Source organism: Trachurus trachurus, assembly GCF_905171665.1.
Source record: "Trachurus trachurus genome assembly, chromosome: 15".
Taxonomy (NCBI): domain Eukaryota; kingdom Metazoa; phylum Chordata; class Actinopteri; order Carangiformes; family Carangidae; genus Trachurus; species Trachurus trachurus.
Window position 1 is genome coordinate 24,399,054 of NC_139906.1, and position 23,490 is coordinate 24,422,543.

The 23,490-nt window shown below is 40.2% G+C and overlaps 1 protein-coding gene across 2 annotated transcripts in view; it reads left to right on the forward strand.

Annotated features, from left to right (window-relative positions):
* The window catches only part of macrod2 (mono-ADP ribosylhydrolase 2), a 410,263-nt gene that overhangs the window by 284,654 nt on the left and 102,119 nt on the right, over positions 1 to 23,490 (forward strand). For both annotated transcript variants that reach the window (XM_083987841.1, XM_083987842.1), the window contains exon 7: positions 20,602 to 20,632. In XM_083987841.1, the coding sequence (XP_083843967.1) occupies positions 20,602 to 20,632 (31 nt within the window). The remainder of the gene's footprint in view (positions 1 to 20,601; positions 20,633 to 23,490) is intronic.

Below are 23,490 nucleotides of genomic sequence, written 5' to 3' on the forward strand. Positions count from 1 at the left end.
ACACAGTATTTCATTTAGTTCTTGTACTTTGAATTCCTCTATAATAGGATCCAAGACCATTTTCTTTATGCCAATATTTGGTTAACTTCATTTGCAGGTTAACTGCAGGTCAACTGCAATTATGTAGTCAGTAAAGGGAAAAAAAGAGGAAATTTTACTGGATTTTATTTTTGAGGATTCAACCAAAAAGCACTTTTGAACCGTCTGCCTCTCCTGCTATTTTGCTCTGGCTGCTGTACTCCGCTGCATGCACCTGTGCTTTATAAAGATAAAGCCTCATATGTCAGAAGGGTACTATGGCTAAATGCTGTGACAGGAAGAGATAATACAAAAAAGCTATATGCCTCTAATGTCAGGTGAATGTGTTTTTCTTCAGCCCGTCTTTTGTCTCGCATCTAGAAGTGAGCATATTGCCAATACATTTTTAATGCTCTTCTCTCTCCTAGCAGAAATAGTTTATTTATGAATTTGAAATTTAGCTCTTTCAGTTGAGACTGTTTCTCTGTTCTACCTGGACATAATTGCTCCTTCTGGTAATGTCTATCGCAGTGTTAATCCAGCTGGAGATTTACTGAAGACCCAGACAAGGATTTCATTGGATATCATTCCCCAATCAGTAATTATCTACAATATGTGATTATAACTGGGCCCTGTCTGTGCCCAGTGGTTGCTTGTAACCCACTTCCACATACAGTACCTGCGTACATCGACAAAGGTTAATTAGACTGAAGCTTTAAAAAGGTCACGCCGCCATTTAAATTAGTCAATGCTATTTGTCTGATCCAAATCATTGGCAACACTAGGCCAATTAGATCCAATTACACTGATAGTGCTTGTGGTGGTCTGCCACCTAGTCCAAGTTAATGACCATTGGAACCCCAATTACCCCAATGCCCCGATTCAGAGGGAGGCAATCATGGCAGGAGGAGGAGCTTCAGCTCTGGGCCCTGTCGCATCATCTTCCCTTGACATTCCCCTCACTCCAGGGAAGACTGCAGAACGTCATGCAAGGTGAAATATTAGGATATGTAAAATGTGACATTTCTACACACCTCAAGAGGGCTAATCACAGTTGATGGGGATTGAAGCGGTAATCTCCAGAGTGTCCATGTGGAGTGGGTTGATGTGAGCATGCAGACGTCTTGATTACAAGCCCAGGAAGCCTATAGCAATCATCAGAAAGACTAAACCCTATCTAGGCTACTCCACCTAGATGTTCTGTGAGGGAAATGGCGGCAGTTTCGTTCTACGTAGATTAATGTGCTCTGACAATAATAAAGGCTCTTCAAATAATTTAAGTACTAAAGCACAGTCAAGCAGTATAAGGCTCAAGCTCAACACTCAGGCTGCTTTCACCTCGTCTTTCTCTCTGCTGCCGTACCTGGCTGTGCGGAGCTCCTGGAAACGGCCTGCTGAATTTCTATGAGGCTCGTATCCCTCTGCGGTACCGTCTGAGAATAGAAGCGACAGCTCACACCCAACTGAGGGACTGTCAGAGGAAGTTGTTGATTAAACAGACGTCTTTCCTGCCATCCGCCATGAGACAAGAGCACCATAATAAACATGCATTATTTAAGCATACCTGAAGAATGTGGGCAATACAGAAGAACAAAAGGTATTACTGTCTATCCTTGTGACTGCTTCACAACAGGAGAGAGAAAGTGGCTTTCTTCAAACCTCTGGATTGACTAACGGAGCGAACAGGAGAAAAGCTTGGGTATCTACCCAAGGTTTGTGACAATTAGTTCTGATTAACAACATCTCATTTAGATAAATGCGGTGTTGGCATGAGTCATTTGCAACAATGCTGATTTTCAAAGGAAGTCCCAAGTCCTTTGCCTGAGGGAGGCTACCTTTGAATCACATTGTTTCAGACAAGAGAAAACCTCGACTAGAGACGGTACACGGACGCCGGTGTCTCGTTTGCTTTGAAGCCGCCTCAGCCAAACCAATACTTTATGTACAAAACATCAACAAAAATAACCTTGTCCTTGTTGTACACCTGAAAGCCTGTTTTTCAACCAGTAGGCTCCCATTTTTGTAGAGTTGTGCTAGAGTCTGAAACACTACACTGTCATCATACATTTCCCCCAGCACCTGATAAATGCTTCTGCTTTGATCTAAGGAGCTGAGCAGGAAAGAAGGATGTGAAATACATTCCATGCAGAGCAGGCGTCTCTCATAGCTGGACCGCTGCTCTTCAGCTGGGTAAAATCTCAGCAGTCTCACTGATACTGTAACAGATTGCTGTTCGTCAGCAGCGGACATCGGTGGAATGATTTCTTGTTTACATCATTATGGTTAATTACCATGCAGATTCAACCCAGTCAACAGCGCCTGCACCGTGTGTGTGTGTGTGTGTGTGTAGGCGTGTGTTTGTGTGTGTGTGTGTGTGTGTGTCAGTGAAGCCAGACAGAGCTGTCACACTCTCAGTCATCTCATTACTAATGCAGCACTGTCTCCAGTGTAACAACTCATGCTGCTCTGGTGTGTTTGGTCATTCTTGTGATCCCTTTGAGTGCATGCCAAAGAATGGGGCCATCCAGACAGTATGTATAAATTAATAACCAAAGAAACCCTTTGTATGTAGTCATGTACAAATTATCCTGTCACCTTTTACCCCCAACTGGTCCACAAATCTGGGTGGCACATTACTGCAACTGTGACAACGCCGGGCAACATTTTCAATTTAACACTCACAAATGGATGTTTTAATTATTATTGAAAGGAAGGTAATGACGATGATGAATCTCAGAGTTCCTCTCAAAGCCCTTGATTGAATTTACAAAGCGGGACAATTAACATGAGGATGTATTAAGAAGAAAAAAACATGACAAAGCATGCAGTTACTGTGAACTTATGATATACATGTATTTGCAATAATCAGCTTAGTATCTCAACTATAGATGTGAAACCCAGATTCAGTCCAGTGTTGAATCTTGGACCTTGGCCTGTATGTCTTTTATTTGTGGCTTTGTGAAGCCAGGTGTCGGACCCCGTGTTGACCTTGTCAGGCTTGTGTCCATGAAACTGGAATTTTCTAGTCTATCAAAAGGTTCCATTTCAACACACTTGCACCCAGTTATCTTTCAATCATAGTCCCCGCTCCTACAGATGTGTTTAGTTGGAGTACAAGGTCTCTCTGCCGTAGTCTCCTACACGGGGGACACTCTGTCTTGCCGTGGTTGTACACATGAAATATTTTCAAGGGAAGAAATCAGGTGCCACCTCAGATTAAAATAAATGTCACCAAAATAATAATTTGTTTTGTTATTTTAGCTTTTAAACTGGATGAGTAGCAATTATGACAATTACCAGCATCGCACTAAAAATGAAGATACAGCAGAGTATATTACACATTAACACATTTAGACATGCAAATTAATATTCTGTCAAGCTGCTAAAGGGTGTGTGCTAACCCTGCTACTGTAATGTTTTTTGTCCTCATGTTTTGTTGGTGGTGTTGGTGGGGTGAGGGTCACAAAAAAAACACAAGACAGGCCTTTCTATAGTCCCCTATACACAAATATGAACCAATACCTGCTTCCAAAGAAAACAAGTTGTTGCATTTACACAATTAAAGAAATTGTGTCACAGACAGATGCAGAGTGTGAAATCTTTGGTTAACTGTGATATTTTTCTCTTAATCCTCCAATCTAATCAGCCGTATAGATCTGTTGTTCTCAGACAGGACCCATAGGAGTGTACTTCATGATCGTAGCACTGTAAATAACTGTCATCCCTGGAATGGTCATGGTTTAATCAAGTTGACTGCTAGGTTATGTCTATAGACTATGGTTATGTCATGTAAAAAAAAAAAAAGTGTTGGTTAAATTAAATACATAAGTTAAGTGTGAATTTTCTCCATATTTATTACTGAATGGTGGCATAACAAAAGAAAACAGGTGTGTGTTGTTTTTTTAAGGACTCTCATATTTTGTTGTTGTGTTGAGCAATGACAGAATAATTGAATGGGAAAACTGAAGGAACAAAGTCTTCTCTCTGTTCTCTATGAAAGCAGGTGAGGTAATGCTTTGTTCAATCATATCTCAATAAATGTATTTTCATCCTCTTAAACTTAATGTTGAAGTTGGCATTCTATTATACTTCAACTCATTTTGACTACTTTTTTTTTTTTTTAAATCTCCCGTTTTGTAACATATTTCTTGTTGTGCACAAATGCCAAACAGCTAGTTCTTATCTCTTTGCTGAGATTTTCTTCACTGCAAGTTTTCCTCAGATTTTTCATAGTCGGTCTTTGCCTACCCTTTAAACCTTCTGAGCACAACTCTCTACTGTGTTTTGTTAATGCATTGGTTCCCGTGTGTTTTATCAAAGAGAATGCATAAGGAAGAGAGCTGACAGGTATTGGGAGCCTTGGGAATGTTTGTATTTCTTTGTGTGGTTCAGAAGTGCACAACTGCATGTCTACATCCAGGATATGTATAAATTCAGAAATGAATATTTATGATAGTCCCCATCTGCTTGGCACATTTTTATGATCAACATTGTTTGGTTTGACGACAACAAACTGAGAACACTGGGAACAGTTCATGCTTTGTTGACCAATTCACCAGTCCATATTCATGCATAAATATGAGAACATCAGGACAGCTATGAGACTCAGTACAAAGTTCTTAAGACTTAAAGTGTATACACAAATGTACACAAGTTACAAGCCTTGCCCCCCTCATCATTTTGTTATCAAAACCGCAGCAGTGTTCCCGCAGGCTTAGGTGAATGATTGTGTGCATTGGCAGACACGCCAGTGTTTATGCTCTCCTACATAATTCTTTAATCATGGTGCTATTACCCCACACATACACCCAGTTTAGTGACATTATTATCTCCCAAGGTCACAGCAAACGAGGGCTGATGCACTGTGCCTGGCCTGAGCTGATTGACTCACAATTTCAAACTGGCTCAATCTAGGCCTACTCAGCAATTCAGGAGGCAATGCAGCACCTTGCACAGGTTTATGAGAGAAATATATTAGCTCTAACACTGCAGGATTGCCGTGCTTTGATGCTGGAGATTGCCACAGAGGAGTAAGATACTTCTTTTTGGCCCAGCAAATGTTTTATCTCGTGCACTGGCAGTGACATTTGTGTTCAGACTGAGATTATTTCACACTGGTTATATTAGTATTCTGGAAATACGAATGGCCTTGTTGTTGACCGTACACATAACATTTACTTGAATGATATGCAGTGTGCAAGAAACAGGTCATTACTCTGTGGGCGTGTTTTTTGTTGTTGTATTCTGTGAGGTAACGTGCGTTAGAGAAAGTATTTAGCAGCTGAATATTGGCCATCTGATTTTGAATGTGAAACTAGTCCTTAAGTTACACCCCCACCTTCCACATTTTCTCCTGTTCCAAGTTAATTAAAAATTATACACCATGTTGGCAATAAATCATTATGAAGTAGGCCTACTGAAGTAATCATTTCATGGGGTAATTTAGCAGATTAAACATTTCTTTCATTGTCAAGCAGTGACCTTAATATCGTAAATGTCACACTCGCCTTTTATGAATGATACCGCAACTGTCAGGACCATAGAACAGATTTAAATTTAAATCAGCTATTACTGTACCTGTGCCTACAGTACCTTATTCCTTTCACGTACAGATGAAACTAGAAAGCCCAAAGATTTAGTCACCATGCCACATGCTGAATGAAGTGCCTGCCAGAGCGAACACAGGGGTGAATCCTGTTTCATGGTTTGACTTTTCACTCGCAGCTTGGAATGCCAGATAACCTCCAAATCTCACCCAGCTTAATATCTAATGTCACATCCATAAACCCCTGGTAATGACAATATGCATGAAATAAAAATCTGGGGCTCTTCATCATTAAGGTCTTAGTCCCCTGAAAGGGGAGCGGGAGAGTGTGAGAGAGAACATGGAACAAAACAAATGTATATACAATCATTTTTAGATCTGTCTAGTGGGGAGCAAGTGTTTAATGTGTGTTTTGGTGTGTGTGTGTGTGCACACAGTACTTGTAGCGCAGAGGTAAACATAGTGGGTGGAATGCACTTTTTGATCAGGAGAGCATCAAACTCTCTGGAGCAACGCCAGAGGCCACCAATCAATTTGGATATTGAGAAAGCACTTCAACTGATAAATTCCCTTACAGGAAGTTTTCTTTTTTATCTGGACTCAGCACAGCAAAGTCACTGAGCAATTAAAAGACCAAGCACGCTACAGAATTTGCCATTGGGTGATGCAGTGAAGAGGGTCTATTATGAAATTGGAGAAATGGGATTTTAGATAAGTGTTCACATCAGATTGCTTTGACTTAATCAAGACCATCATGGCTCCAAATTCCTAACGTAAGGACTCAACACCTCCCAACCTGAGCCCAGTTCTCCAGGAGTCCTTTACTTTTTTTTTTCCAGTAACAGGCTGAGTCACAACGAAATGTGTATGTGTTTGGCATAGACCTCCGTCAGGCATAGTGATGATGACCTACATGATGGTCTCTTACTCAAGACTCAATATGATCCACATTAAATAAATAAAAAGAAGGCCTGAGTTGTCTGCACTGTTATTACATAATTAATAAGAAGGTGCTATAGAAAAACAGACCCTATCCCGCTCCACTGTTCCCTCTTCATTTCCTGAGTGACAGAATTGTTTGGTTTCATTAATTATTGTAGTAAAACATGACTCCTTTTTCCGATAAATGATGAAGTGAATGAAATGATGCAGTACATTTTTGCTCCAAAAACATGTGATGTATTTGGTGCAGAGAAAATGGTTTTCCAGTTTTAGTAACTAATTAATGCTTTATCAATATTCATGATGAACTCCACATTTAGAAAGCCGTAATTAGCTATATTATCCTCTGGCCATTTGTGAAAATGTTATCCATATAGTTCAAATCAAACCACAGCAACAACTCCAATTTTGGACCAACTGATAGACTCTACAGTTAGTTATTAGCTTGGAAATCAGATGTCATTCCAGTGGCAAACAGCACATGACAGAGCCATTTAGTCCACATGGAGTATAGAGAGACCTGGATGCACGGTCTCATAATTCACCTTTGCCACCCGGTGATTCTCTCAGTCACCTTCCTGTTTCCTCTCAGCCAGCTGCTCCCTAAACCTTCAATCAATCTACAGAGCCACCACAGCTGCAATTCACCATGACCTTGAGTGGCATGTCACGTCCTTCTTGTTTGGGATGTTGGTGGGCTTTGGGTCCTTTCTCATTCCTCCTCATTTAGAGTTGCACCTGTGCTCAGGCTGAGACAGAGCCACTTTGCAACACGGCTCAGGGGATTTGACTTCATTTAACAAAAATCTTGGTAGCATGCAAGCACTGCACTGCTCTTTTTGTCATCTCTGCCTTGTGTTGCATAAATAAAATGCGTTAAGAGTAAAAGTAAAAGCTAGAAAAAGTCAGACTCTACATGTTTTAGTGATATTTCCCAGTTTCCTATTTTCTTATAACAGTTTCTGTTCTTCTTTGAAGTACATAGGTACTTAAATCAAGAAGCATAATTGTGTTCAGCATCAGTTTGAGTCATATTTTTGATAATAATAATTTTGGAGCTACCTGCATGTCTCCCACTGCACATTGTGCTGAAACTCTCTTAGACTCTGTTTGTTTTTGTTTTTGTTGAAGTCTGGAGGAGGTGGGGGATTTGTTGTTCTGCTTGGCTGAACATAGACATGTATAGTCTGGGCGAGGCCAGGGTGGCAGGATGGCTCCCTGCAAGGCCCCAATGTGACAGAGCTGTCTCTACATGAAGGTGACCCTCTCCCTGGACCCTCCACTCTGCACAGTTTTTCTGTCAGGTCCTACAGGCGACATGGTCTATTAAGCACCTTAATGATGACCACAGCTTCATGCACTCACACACTAGACCCTTACTCCTTCATACAGTGTATCTGTATTTTCTGAATGCTGAACATTTCTCAGTGTGTCAGTATGTTTTCTCTCTACCAACATCTTTGTACAAAGGAGTCTAACTTGTATCCAGCTAGTGTCTGAAGGGAGATTTTGATTAGACCTGGATGCTTTGTGAAATAAATCTCCTTTGGGATTTAAAGGTGGATACTTTGAACAGGCAATCCTTCACAGGGCTTTTACACTCAATAAATCCACTAACGCCCCAATGTTTCAAAACACTGCTTTTACAGCCTCATGCTTTATATCCATATCCTGCACTGTGGTGTAAAAGTGACAGGACTGCTTGAAGATGGCAACAAGCCTTAGGGAGCACTCCTACCAACACTTTCACATCTGTTGATCCCCCATATCCCTGTACCTGCCATGAATAAAGGAACTTTCCAACGTGACAAGGCAGATATATTATGGACTCTCCCCTTGAGCTTGGCAAGAAGAGACTGCTACCGGGCTCAGTGTGTGTAGATTTTCAGATCAGAGAAAATGTGGGGACAGGGGATGAGATTAGGTCTCCTAGGGCATGCTTGCTGAAGCTTATCCCATCGTAATTACCTTCATGCAGTGTTTACATCCGGTGACTATTGGGAGCCTGCGTCCACTTGATTTTCAAACAGGGTGGATTAAGAGCAGGTGGGGAGCAGACAGGGCTGCCACCTTAATGATATTGTATCCCAGGGACTGAAATGTTCATTTGACATCTACTAATTTAATTAAACAGTAACAGTGGAATCCCATATACTTTAGCCTCGACAAAACCGGTACTCATGTGGCATCAGGTGGTCATTTCACGTTAAAATCTAAATAATCCTTTATGGTAATCTATTTCTATAGGACATCATCAATTTCATATCTGTCTGACACTCAGGGCACACAGTGGCAATACAATTATGTGTAAATGCTAAAGCTAACATTAACTAATGGCATAGCCCATGGGCTTACAGCTGGGTAACCACTACCATATAGCACAGTTGCTAAGCAGAAATTTCAGGTAAATTATATTTAATTTTCTTGATTATCTTAATCATCAAGTTCAGAGTTGCTGAGGAGATTATTTAGCCTGAATGCACCCAAATGAGCATGTTTTTTTAAACAAAGTGTTTGATGTCTGCATTACTGAATTTATGTTAAGTCTGTCATGATAATGATTTCTGAGACAGCTGTGCTTTAATGGGGCTTCATATGGTTCAAGACAAGCAAAGCTAAAAGCTCATCAAAGCACAACGCACAAAACTGAAATGTGCATTCACACTGTCACCTTTCAAGAGCCTTTCATATGGAGACAAAGAGATGCAAGGCCCTTTTGTTTTTGCCGTAGGTGTGAATATCATTAGATGTACCGTGAGTGCAATAAATGCGAGTAGGTGCAGTAGCCTTTGCCCATGAGACAATAAAACACATATGGAAATGAGCCGACAGCATGACTAATAGCTTGCAGTTTGAACCACGCCACCATCTCAGCAAAATGCCTGTTCTCTCAAAGTGAGCCATTATACAGTTATCAATGAGCCTGCTTCCCCTTTGATCTCTCTTTTTAAGTGTTGAGGATTTTACAGCCAAAAAAAGAACACCTTAGAGAAGCCATTGGTTTGCATGCTGTCTGCTGTTATGCGGATAAAATGAATACAAAAGAAGCTGTCACTCTCCACGTCCCTCCTGTCCCTAATCCTCCCACTCCTGAGTCTGCCTGCCACACCATCATCAGAGCCCAGATCAAAGTATGAGAGAATGGCCCAAAGGTTTGCACAGAGGGAGAGCTGACCTCCTCAGAGCTTACTATGTCCTTGGACCAAAGTCCTTCTAAGGGCTGGACATATTCATGGAAAACCGATTCTGCGCACTGTGCCCAAATTGAGCTTCACTTTGGATCAGTGGTCTTGCTTTTATGGCCGTTCCCTGAGGCAGCCATCATAGCTATAGAGGCAGTTGTATAAAGACAATGTAGTTGTCTAATTTGAAAGCCTGCATGTTCATAGCTGTAATAAACCGAGGATGAACACATGCATTATTGTGTGTACTTTGAATGTATTTGTCCACGGTGTGCTGCAAGCTTACAGTAAGTCTGTATTACTTAAAGCCCACCAGACCAGTATGGACTGTAAATTGAAAAATAGTGTTTTCTCACGCTAATACGACACAGGCCTTGACCTCTCATCCCGCTACTGTTAATTAGTGTTGGTTGCTCTTACCTCTGGGCAAGCTCAGATTTATGGCTTCATGTTGGGCAGAGCTTTAAAGTGAGAGTGCACTGCTGGTGCCGAGGCTGCCCACGGACTGCCTGGATAAACACACTTTCATACTCTGAAGCAGTGCTCTACACGTGGATTCCTTAACTGCATATGCATGTGCTGTGTGATACTGGAATATACCTGCTGTTTAGCAAATGGGTCACATGAATTTTAACTGTTTATATAACTGATTTTATGAATTGTTGTAGTTTGACATAGATTTTATTAATGTGGAAGTATTACTGCCATTTTTGTGCTGTACTTTGCAATCCAAGCCCCAATATATTTTAATACATTGTAATCTATTATATGATTTATTCAATCTTCAAAGGCATGCTTGAACATGCACCCTTTCTACCCTAGCACAAACACAGACAGCGGAGGGAAATAGCCAGCCTCCAAAAGAGGTAAAAAAAAAAGAAAGAAATTCTTCCAGTTTTCAGGGTTTCAATATATCCATCTGCCAAAAGCTTCAGCCTTTTTTTTCTCTCCTGCCCATTTATCTCACCCCAGTCTACCTTGGCTCACAAACATGTAGCAGCCTTCCTCCACAACAGTGCATCACAGGAGTTCACACAAGCTATGTATCACTGGAGTTGTGCAAATGGGATGAGTTATCATCAGTGTTGCGGAACTGAGTGCGATGAAGGCAATCACAGAGCACCCTGAGCTTCCGTTAACAAAGATAGTTCATTAAGTCCATTAAATTCCCAGTTGACAAAAACATCCCAGGCTTCAAGTGGAGGAGTAATTATTCCTAAAGCACAAGGTCGATGAAGAAATCAGAAGAAACAGACTTACCCAACACCATACTGTATGTTTTGACTTACAGTATACAGGAAAAACACAAACATTCATTCTTCTAATTGGAAAATGTGTCCCTATGATTCAATAATAATTATGTATTTACCAAGCTTCCAAGAGGTCACTGCTGCAAGAGTGCAGAGCTCTCAGTTCGATTTGCAGTTAATGAGGTTCGGTCTCTTAACGAATGTTAGTTTTTATTTTGTATGTGTTGCTTTGGGAAATGTGGTTATGGCCTATTTTATCATCCCTTTTGAGTCTATGCAGATCTCCCATCTGCACTCATCTGGGTAATATTTTACTTGGCTTTTCCATTTTATACACTGAATAGTCAAAAAAAAAGAATAACTTATGGAGTCTCTGTATAATGTAAGTTTAGCAAATGTGCATAATTACTGAGAGCAAATCTTATGTAAAGAAACGTATTTAATTACTGCATTTGTTTTGTTAATGAAGTACGACATTGTCATCATAGCTCAATCAGTCGGCTTTAAAAGGCTCTGTACAGCAGTAAGAGTGAGGATGACGGATGGAGTTCATGTCTACTGGGGTTTCATTGTACAAATCCAAAGTCCTGATGCTAGTGAGGAATACCCTTCAGTGACTCCTCTCCACTGTTCTGGATGATCATGGGACTCAAGCTAAGAATAATCTGAACTTTCACATCGACCATATTAATTCCTCCCGCCCTGCTGACTACATGCTAATGCCCTTTTTCTGTTTTACCTTTATACTGTACACCGACTCCGCAGTAACAATAGCTCTCACCCCTCTACAATACTAGCAATACATTAGCATACCTTTAACCACACTCATCAATAAACCTCTAATGCTATACATAATGCAGGGCAACAAAATAAAGGTCGATTAAAATCATCAATCATCTGAGTTCTCTTTACATGGCACTGGTGGTTGCTTAGTAGCTCACTTTAAATGGTCAGGCTGCTCAGCCTAAGTATGGCTGGGCTTTTTTTTTTTTAAATTATTTCAGTGGTAGTCCATACATGCAATATGCAGCAGACAAGACTTTTGTCTTGCACTGGTTCTTCCACAGAGACAGAGGCCATGCAGCAAGTCACTTGTCCTCATATGTATGCTCTTTCTGTCATGTCAAAATTCAGAGTGGGGTTTTGACTTTGAAGTCCCTTTTGATATGGTGCTTTTGAAATGCTGAAGGACGCCTTGAAAAGAAAAAAAATGTTTAATTAGTGGCCTTACGTGGGAAGGGTACCATAGGCTGGCTTTCACATTGCAAAACCAAAACCCCTTTTTTCCTTTCTCTGATTAAATGTGCCATTGAAGTTAATTTATGAATGGAAATTAAAGTAATGTCTCATGAAAAATGCTCCATAATTATTATTTTACTTTCATTTAGATCAACCACATGGGAATCTTCTGCTCTTGTGCTACTAATCATGTGAGCTATATTTTAGGATTACTGATAATTCTAACCTCCCAGCTTCATATGCTGCTAATCTCCACAGAGACTCTGACATGGCAAAGGGATGTTTAAGAATCCATACATGGCCTGGTTTTACCTTCCATAGAGGGATATTTGGCTTGTCTTGTCTCTTTTGCTGCATTTTATCTTCAGCATTTCAGACGTTTTCTCACTTTGAGTTACCTTATGAAACAACAGCTTGATGGATTCAGACAGAATCCTCCTGTTCCTGCTTTGATCATTTTCTTTAGGCTCACCTGTAATTCAGGCCTCCAAAATGCAAATGACTTGTGGTGTTACACACTATGCACAGGTGCTCTACATTTCTTAAGCACTCATTGGAATAATCGTAGGCTTTAGAAGCCCTGAGGCTTATTGAATGATGTCTCCTACACCGCTGAGTGTTGAGGTTCTAATATTCAAATATTTTTGCTCTGATACATTTTTTCTTTATTTGCTGCTGCCATCCTGGGATTCAATCAAAATGCCTCCTACCGTTTATAATGTCATGGCTCTTGTGATAAATGCAATAAAAAATTCATAAGACCATTATAATCATGTCAGGATGAGGATCTTAATCAATGTAAAGTTCAAGGCCTTAAAGGAAGCGGATGTTAGGTACTGAAAATTATCAAATAAAACCGGGTGTTCAAATAATAGTCGAAGCTGTGGCCTGGTAGAACAATTTGCTCAGTAACATAAGAAAAAAAGAAATAAAGAAATGACCTATACTAGGATGGCTCATCTGGTAATTTCAGAATAATATTTTGTTCAGTAATGTTCCAGAAAAAAAAATTGCATGTCCATATTTTTTGTAGTTTTTAAAGGGAGGTTTTGTTCATGGTTGGTAAGTGTATGTTGTTAAAAGGACATTTCTAGAGGAAACAGGAACAGAAAAGGCCTTTGACAAAAAGCATGAATGAATAGACATTAGACATAAAAGTCCAAGTCTAATAACAGCTGGTGTCAAATAAAGTCCATGTTCTTCCCCTGGCCACTATTTGGGGATGTACTTTTGCAATGATTTTCTGATCAGACAACAAAACCGCAGGTCTATTATCCAAGCTGTCAGTCTGAGGTCTCTGCACTCCGCAGCCTTTCAGATCAGACCTGCAGACCAGTCTTGATTTCACCTACCGCAAGCATGCTAATCTAATCAATAAACTCTACTTTAAAAAACAGAAAATATCTGACTAGAGATCTGCCTGCAGACTGCACAGAGTGGTGGGTGAGTAGCAGGAATACATATTGTTATTGAGTTTACCTGACATGTTCCTCGCCTACTCATTTGAATTCTGTCAGTCATGTGCGGGTCATGAAGCGGTCAGTCGGTTTGTCTCACCACTGTGGATTTCTCTCTTTTGTCTCTCCCTCTGTGTTTCTCAGTGGTCAGTGATATAATTTCAACTGATACTGAGGAGGAGCTCTCATACATAAATATGAGCAGACGTCTGGTTGTATGTGCCCTCAGTTCAGAGCACTATCATTTCCACACCAGTCTAATGCTCCCTCTTTAACACTGAGGGAATCAGTGTCAGCAGTGGATCTCTGCAGGAACTGGCATTGATATGGATAATTAAAGAAAATGATTTAATCCGCAAGTTGAGTGTATTTATGCATTCAATGTATAATACTGTATATCCTTCAAGAGTAGCAAGCGCTTCACATTAGCATTTTGCAGCTTTACAGTGTTCAAAAGTAGCAGTCTAGTTCCCCATGAAATGACTGTGTTTTACTCACAAAGACTTCTTATTGTAGCTACACACAGTTCAGCCTTGGGCTTCAGGCTCAACTGTGCTTGATCAACCATACTGCTGGTCATGGACCAATGAATCATGCAGCCATCAGTTCAGTATCTGCTTGTATTTGCTCCACTGCTCTGCCCTATCCACAGGCTGCAGTATTTACACCTTTTTTTCTGCCCATTCATCTCACCCCTGTCATATGTTTGGCCGACGGACATGCTGCAGCCTTTCTTTTCTCCTCTGCAACACTGCATCCCGCGCATGCACACATGGGATCAGTACTGTGGCACTGAGTGCAATCATCGGGCATCCTGAGCTTCATTTTGCCCAAAGATGGTTTACTCTGTCCGTCTAAAGTCATACAGTAGTTCTGCTTCTGGTCCATTCTCAATGTATGTCCTTGTGGGCTTTGGATAAGTCAGCCAGACCACAGGGTTGTAGAAGTGGCAAGTGCTTAAAGACTCTCTTGTGAACCTTTTTGAGCCATTTATAGACACAGCACAGTCTTACTGAGTGCTTGACCAAATAACCTGTGGTTTTTTCAACATTAGACTGTAGTATAGTTTGAGACAGGGATGACAGATTCAGCAAACACTGCACACCACCACTTTATCTTGAAAAAAATGTATTTATCAAATCTTGCACATCGCCAGTACATTGTGAAGTTTGTTTACATCCACAAAGAACTGTCTGCTAAAGCTGAAAATGGCGGATTTTCTTTTTATAATTGTATTAGATTAACCCAGTAAACCTCACACTGTGATCATAAAAGACCAGGTTAAGATGGCTGGCATCTTTCCGTATGAAACGTTTTACTGTGTGAAGGGGATGTCTCACCTATTCTACGGTTAGTTTTTATTGCTTCTACAGACTCACACTCACACAGTGCAATAGATACTTGTTGATGTCAACAAAACATTGTGGTAAGCACTACGCACAATTTCTATAGTCTACCTTGTCATTTCCCTCTCTCTTTATTAGATGTCACCTACTGTTGCTTAGGGGAAGGATTTATGTGGCGACGGCGCTTTCTCATACTTTATTGCAGGCAAGACCCTTGAGGAGGATAGGAATGTTCTGTTCTGGTTTATTCATAACAACAAGGATTTTCCATCACAGAGTAGCAAAGGTGTTGGCAAACATCTTAAACTAAATAAGCTGTTTTCCAGAGCGTCATGGCCAGTAAATTACTCCCTGCATGTAAACACAGCCAGTGTGAGTCCTTAATAGACACTCAGATATTATTGTGATAATAGTTACACTTCATCACAGCAGATAAAAAAAAATGGGTGGTGGGACTCAGGCCATTAGGTTCCAGGTTTCTCACCCTCTGCATTTCTCCATCCTCCATTTAGCATAATGACACTCTAACAATCAGCGCTCACATTAGAATATGGAGTGTGGCATTATGCAGAATAAAAGGGTGTTAACGTGTCATATTTGAATATCCTGATCTGTAACCATGACATGCTCTTCCCAGCAGCAGCAGCAGCAGCAGGTAGTTGATTCAGACAGAGAGACCAGGCATGACCTACATGCTTAAAGAATTACAGCAGTCAACAAAGAGGATTGTGTTGGATTCATGTTCCGATACTGTGATGTAAGCCCACACTGTGGTAACAGTGGTGAATAATAACATACTTCTGGTCACATTTGCACAAGGTCTCCCCTCTCTGCTGTGATTTATAAGCCTAGCTTCCATCTGCAAACAGGCTAGGAGGCTTCAAGCTACGGGGGAAGCACCCCGGGTCCAGTGCTATTTACTCAGCCAGCCGAGACCAGGTTCTCCCTCGGCACGATCCGGCAGTCACTGTGCCCGTGGTGGCTCTCTTACCTGCTCATGGCTACTCAGTAGTGGCCGCAGCATAGAAATGGGAGGACAGTCGCATCTTGCCACAGGTTGAGCCATCTCTACTGTGTCATTTCCTGCTGCTTAACAAATGAGTGAAAGCTGCGGGCTATCAGGGTCTCAGTGGAATAACAGTGATTTAGTTTTATGAGCACTGTCTTAGCAAAACTCTAGTCACACTTTGAAGTCAATAAATCATTGTTTTAATAAGCTTTAATAAAATATTGTATTAATAGCCAATTCCATGTGTAAATATAACAGTAAATTCACACTGTATGAATTATAATTGATATGATATATACCTGTATTAAAAAGGGAGAATTAAGGTATTGGAAGACCAAAAAATGACACTGTGGCCAATTTTTGCCGCATTTAATATACTGTGAGCTGAATAAGTGTGCAGAGACGCTGAGAGGAAAGGTGCTCCACTTTAAAACTATGTGATAGATTAGGGAGGAGTTCCAGCAACAGAATAATTTCCCTTGTGACCAATTTCTGAACACTCCCTAAGCAAAGAAAATCAGCAACAAGCCAACATGTCAGGCACAGCCGCATGCCAGGGTGCAAGCAGACATGCTGACTCACTTCTAACGAGCAGCCAGAAATAATAACCTAAATTAGGAATCATAGGTCATGACTGCATATATACCGCTGACTGTCCTAATTAACACCAGACCTTATACAGTGTAAGCCGATGTACAGGTACGTATGTATGCTAACAACCATCAAAATAGCTTCTATGGTGGCCCAGTGTTGATGGTGGAAGAACAAGAAAAATAGGCTCTGCTTTACTAGGCTTAAAGAATTGCATGCGGGGGCTGGTTTTGAAATCCAGTGTAGCTTTTACTGCACTCACTTGGAGTATTCCCGGCTTACATGCTGTCATAAAAAATTATAGGACACTGGCAATCATTTGTTTTCTGTCTGTAAAAGAGCTGCAGCTTGATTTGATAATGAACAGGTCCAGTGAGACTGACCATCACCTTTCATCTTCTCTGCCTGTGAAATTAAAGCAGGTTCTACTGCACTCAACAAATACTTTAGTCCTCCCCATGCTCACTCTTACATTATGAAAGTTGCATATTTAACAGCTAAAGATTTTAATGATTATAGTAACCCTATAAGGAAATTTATATGAATAAAGCGAGCATATTGATATTTTCCGATTAGATTTATCAGCAAGGTTTATAATTTGTGGACACTATAGTGCAAGTTATTGCATCTGATTGGATGAAAAGGAGAAGTGTGTACCAAGATGTTGTCCTGGCTTTGCAGTTTTATTGGACATATACATCTCTTCACTTTTGGCAATAACCATCCTTTAAAAAAAGAAAGTGTCATCTGCATGTGCCACTAAGGTGTCAGGCCTTTACAGCATCCTGTTAAGTGATTACCTGATGCAGTTTCACACCGGATCGATACTCCTTAATGGATCAGCCAGGGAACTAATAAAAAAGATTTTAATTGATTATGCTGATGGCATGCTACTGCCACAGCCACAGCCTGTGATGCGTTAAGGTTTGGTTGCAGATGGAGCAGAAGTTCAAATTGAAGAGACTGACATCATGGCCTTTCAGCTGAGACAATATAACAAGGCTCCTGGCTCAGGAACAGTTTGGCAGCTGCAACTGGCTGGAGGCACTGACAGGAAATAATGCTCATCTGATCTGAGGATTCAATTTATTTACTTTCTCCTTATTATTACCCTGCTTTAAATACATTCCCTCTGTCAAAGAAACTGTTTATTTAACTGCTTATTTGTAAAACTGGCATTATTTAGAGAGTAACTAAAAGTATTGAGCTCCTAATGTAAATTCCAAGTTGCTGCTAATTAGGACGCTTACATTAATCTCTGCATTTCAGTTCTGCAGTTTGTATCTTCTGAGGTATCAAACACAAATTTGTCCTTATCCAACATTATTTATTTTTCATTTTAATCCTCTGTTGTTGGATATTTGAGCATTTTGTGTCTCAGTCTCAGTGTGCCTCTGTGTGTGCCATGGGCAGAGCTTGGCACAGGCCTAAAAATGGTCATGCTTTTCCACGCTTCATCATCTATGGTTTGTGTCAGACCCAGACAGTCATCTGGAAAGGTCAGAGCTTCGGTAAAAGATTTAAATCACCCTGCAGAAGAAAGATTCACCTTGACAGGCGGAACCTGAAAACTGGTAAATAAGAACACAAACACAGACTCGTTCCTCTTCACTTAAAGCAAGGGCAAGGCGGCCATAGCACTTCAGAGCAGGTGTCATAGGTTGTGACGCTCGCTTAATTTATCAGTATTCAGTTAACAGAATGTGTGAGTTGTGTTTATTGCTACTGTCAGTTGATAAGATCACACAGAGCCACACAAGATTAGAACTCTGACTACCTGTTTGTATAATTATATGAGGATACGTGTATTTGCTATCTTTCACTTTCAGGTCTATTAATTGTGTTTGCAGCTCTAAAATGAAGTAATCTTGGCACAGCTGCTGGCAACAGCATGTTTCTAAATACAACTTGACAGGGTCAGTGTGGCAAAACAAACTGTTGGGCTTAGTTTTGGCACGAGGAAAATCTGACATATGGGTGTTGTTCTTTGATGAATCTCTTTGTTGTTCTATATTCATACTGTTGTGAGCTGCTACAGGAAATGTTTCCCATTTTTTTCATTTGTCACCTCACGATATTAATGTTGTGGCCACACCTTTTGATGAATGCTGGAACTAAAGCACGTATTCAGCTGCTTTTGAGGACAAATGGGGCCTTTGAAAAAAATCCTTTCTCTTTACTGTTTATTAATATACTTAAAAAGATGAATGTGAAATAGGGAAACTTACAACACGGCCTATGTATCATAATATATTTGCTCACACAAGTAAAGAATAATGAAACTATTTTCAGCTATAAAGCCATGCTTGAAAAATATGTCTGCTGCAAAGTGCTACAAAGCCGGAACTATTACAAGGTTGTTACTTTTTATAATCTTTTTGGAAAAGACAACCATAAATACATGTAGGATTCTGCTCATGAAAATATTTATGATGTTTATTCTGATTCTCTGGTTTTGTGCATGTGTGTCTCTGCACTTTGTTTGTGTGTGTGGGATATTATTGATTCCTCCTATTGATCCTCATGTGGCAGCAATGGCTCTGTGAGTTTGTGTTTGGTTTTCTCATTATTTGAATCATTTGAGTCAAATACACTGAAGAGCCAACTGCTGTGATGTTCTTGTCGCTATTGAGACACAGCAGAGTCGCCGCTGGCAGTTTGCATCAACTTTACACAGAATGAAATCTGTGCTATCTAGCTAACAAAATTCATAAAATTAAAGGCATCTATCAGTGGCTGAAACAAATTTTGATGAGTGGCATAGCCTCTGCCCTTGGGTAAGCTCTATAAACATTGATAGAAGAGAAGGTCTGCATGTAAGTTTGGGCTGTAGGCAAAAGACGGGATCAATCGACCTCATTTGGATATTCATGTGCTGCAGATTATTAAGCAGCGAGCTCTAGATGTACCTATGAATTCACCACAGTTCCCTCAGGCAATATATGCAAACTACGACTGTTATGGACATCAAGTACAGGCATTAAGTACTAATAGGGTATCTCGTTCATTTGGCCAGTAGTACATAGAATTTAGTTAGCCTCCTTAACACTGCAGTGTTACCACGATAATCCATCTCATGTGTGTGTAAATAGTGGTGTTTACGTGCAGAATGGATTTAATGTGTCTGTTTTTGGAAGTCAGCAGAAAAGTGCACAGCACATAAATGTGTGTTTGTGTTTCTGCATTGTATATGAGAGCAGGAGTATGGTTTACAGCGCAGCGGTGCATTAGCATTGCAGGGTTTTGGGCAAATGGTACTGCAAATTGCTCCTCTTGGGAATGAATAAGTGAAGCAGTAGAGATAAACGACAAATATACAAAGGTGAGAAGTAGGTGTCCTACAGTGGCTATAGTTTAATGCAGATGTATGCAATATTTATTTTCAGTTGTTGATGTTTGAATCGCTCTGCTGTGGATTTTATTATATCTTGTTAAATAAAAATCACAGGTGGAGTGTGCTTTGCAGTGACTTGCACTGAGGAAATATAATAAGGGACCAACAAAACCGCTGATAAAACGTCAACATCATGGGTGGAGAGATTGTTGTGTTGTGTACAGTAGTTTATTCAGCACTTCTCAGCCCACATTCATTTCTTCATGAGACTGATTTAAGTTACAGTTGAAATCTCTCATCTACCTCATATCTCCACACCTGCCCGCACTCTTAGACCACTCTCTTCCATTAATCTCATTGTACCACCTGCCTGTCTGACTATCATGGGGTTTAGAGCCTCCAGCTGTTTTCCCCTCAACTCAGAAATTCACTTCCACAACTTATCTGAGAGATTGACTCTCTTCCTACTCTTCATATTTATTTTATCTAATTATATTTAACCTAACTTATTATGCCTTCTGACTGCTGTAGCTGTTGCTTTGACTGTGTGTTTTAAGAAGTCCTTGGAAGTAAAAAGGCACTAACAAAGATGTATTCTTCTCATTATTATTAGTAGTACAATTATTATTATCACATTCTATTTGTGATCATTGTTTGACTGTTCTCCTTCTCTCTCTTACTTGCACAGGCCTTCCCATGTATATCCACAGGCATCTATGGTAAGCTCAATCTCTCCTATTTTCTTCTTTAACGTATTGTTGTATTAATTGTTTTTTCTGTGTAAATATGTGTCATCATGTGTACACACATTATCATTGTGTATGTGTATCATTTCACAAATCAACCAGGGAAGTGGGTACACAAAATGTAATGCAACCAAGATATTCACAAGGCTCTGACTTTAAGGAAGAGCGCAGCATGAAGAAACATGCAAACAAGTTCACCTCATGCCACGTTGCACAAAGAAACAACCTTGTATAAGGTGAACAAAATGTAGACCCTGAACAATACTTGTGCTCCCTTGTGGGACCAGATATGCAGCAAGGAATCACTGGCAAAGAGCTGGTGTGCTCATTAGACTTAAAGTCACATTGAAAACATGCAAAACTTGTTGACAGGCTTTGAAGTTTTCATTACAAAAGATGTGGGAGGCAAGGAAACTGTTGGATTGTACAGTATATAGACAATATAAGGCACTATTTCTGAAATAAACAAATTATTTTTTCCATGCTTGTGACATTCAATTATGGTATACACCATATTGAATTTCCACACAAACTTTAATGATAGGAGTTAGTGCCAAATGTGTGAAGGTTAACTAACATGATTACGTCCAGAGTCGCCAGCATGTGGGTCCATAAAAACACTTACAACTCTTATGAATACCTATGAATAACCTCAAACTACCAAGATGCCTATTTTGTATACCCTGGTTAAAGCAAAGGTCACTGTGAGCTAGTAAATGTGGAACATCATGATCATACAGTAGATGTGTAATTGCCTGGGCAGCCATCTCTTGAGGGTCATTTCTCCTCTCTGAGAGCTAACAGCCAAGAAAATTAAGACCATTTTACAAGATGCTCCCTGTGGTACAAACAATGTTTCTTTTAAATGTTTCCATATACAGTACATGTACAAAGGTTATAACACCCCTGTGTACAAGCTAAAAAGTCATTCAGAGGTGATTTCTTGGACTCCAAAGTGATTTCATAACCCTGGTATGCTGGTATGGCCCCCTGCTACTGCATGACCGGACCTAAACATTAAACCTTTAGCTGGAAAATGATGATATAATTTACCTCTTAAAACACATTGAGACAAAAACAATAGAGCTTTGAAGCTGCTAGAGCCAAAAGGTGATCCTACTTCTGTCCATGTGATTGACAGTTCATATCTTCCAAATGGCTTCCTTTTGTGTTTTCCACCCTGTGTGTGTACTGTATTTGGCTGTGCTACAGTTGCTTCCACAACAGACACCAGATGTTGCGATTTTCTTCACTTGTTAAATATTTGAATATCTGCTCTGTTCTGAGTCGGCAGCCTTTCTGAATATCTAGCACCTCTTGGACTCAATTAACTAAACATACAGCAATTTAGAGTCCTGGCTGCAGAATTTTACCTAACTGCGTTTTCTTAGTTAAACTGGGTGTTCTCCAACACCGATGATGTAAATGAGCAGAGCCACAGTTGAGTTATTCAAATGCACTACCGCTAATTAAGACCTGATGCTGGGCTGTTTAACTCTACATGCAGACATCTGCAGCTGAATTGCAAACCACAATTTTCATTCAGTTTTTACAAATTCCATTCACAGTAAGTAACTTTGCCTCTGAATTGTATTTTTCCTTCTGGCTAGAAAATAGCAGCATACCTTATTTCTGTGATGCATCTACCAAGTCTGAAACAAAACTGCAGTTTCTTTATGAGAAATAATTGGAAATCAGAGGCAGTCCAACACCTGACTTGTTCTTTGTTGTGCATTTCAGCCACACATGTCTGCACAGTTCTGAAAGATGGGTTTTTCTTATATCTGCAAATGTTCTGCTGCCAGACATGATATATTGGTTAGAGGAACGAAAAAACATATTTTGGAAATCTAATCATACACTCCTCTTCCGACAAGGAGGAAATAAAACAAGGTTTCGGCTCAAAAACGGGTTCTTGAGTGATCACAAACCCACAGACCAAGAATGTGCAGATGAAACACTGGAGCACATGCTGCTAGATCACACTACTGGCTAACATCTGGTCTCCAAAATCCATTATATCACTTTTCTCTTTACACAGAAAGTAACTTATAATCACGTGTTAACTGTGCATGAAGAATTTAAAAATATCCAATAATTAATTAGCTACAGGAACACACTGACAAAAGCATCTTTGCTTACATTCCAGTTAGGCAGCTTCCATCCAAAGCCATCACTCTACCTCCTTTATCATTCCTGCATTAATACTAACTGGCAGCTGTCACCAAGTTGCTCACTGAAATATTAAACATCCCAGCATACAGTTAGTGCTTTGACTGCACTGATTATAGAAGCTGACAAACTGTTGCTGTGCTCATTAAACACGCAAACAGAGTGATTTCCTTTAAATTGCTATCTTTTTTTCTTTCCTACCCGGATTCTGGGCAAAAAGCACTCACCACATTATTATAATCTAGGGTGCTGATCTGATCTCTAAGTAGCTGAGACACAAAAAATGAATAGCTAATTATGGTGCAGTAGTTAGGAGTTCAAAAAGATGTCCGTTCATCCATCGGAAACCACACAGCTGCAGGTCTCCACACAAATTCCTAGTCAGCACAGTTAAACTTCTTTGCATGTCTATGGATAAGAGGCTAAACATCCTGATATACAGCGTAGTGCACACTTGTCAGTGAAGCCCAGTGTGTGTAGTAAAAGGAGCCTTTGTGCATATAAATCACTGGATGTTTATAATTATGCACCCTGTGCTGGATGGAACACGTCTCTCTTGGGATATTGAACATTTTCCAGCCATCACTTTTGTGATTCACACAGTTTACTGCACAACAGCTCCTCATCATTTCCTCTCACCATCTCTCTCAGCAGCATTG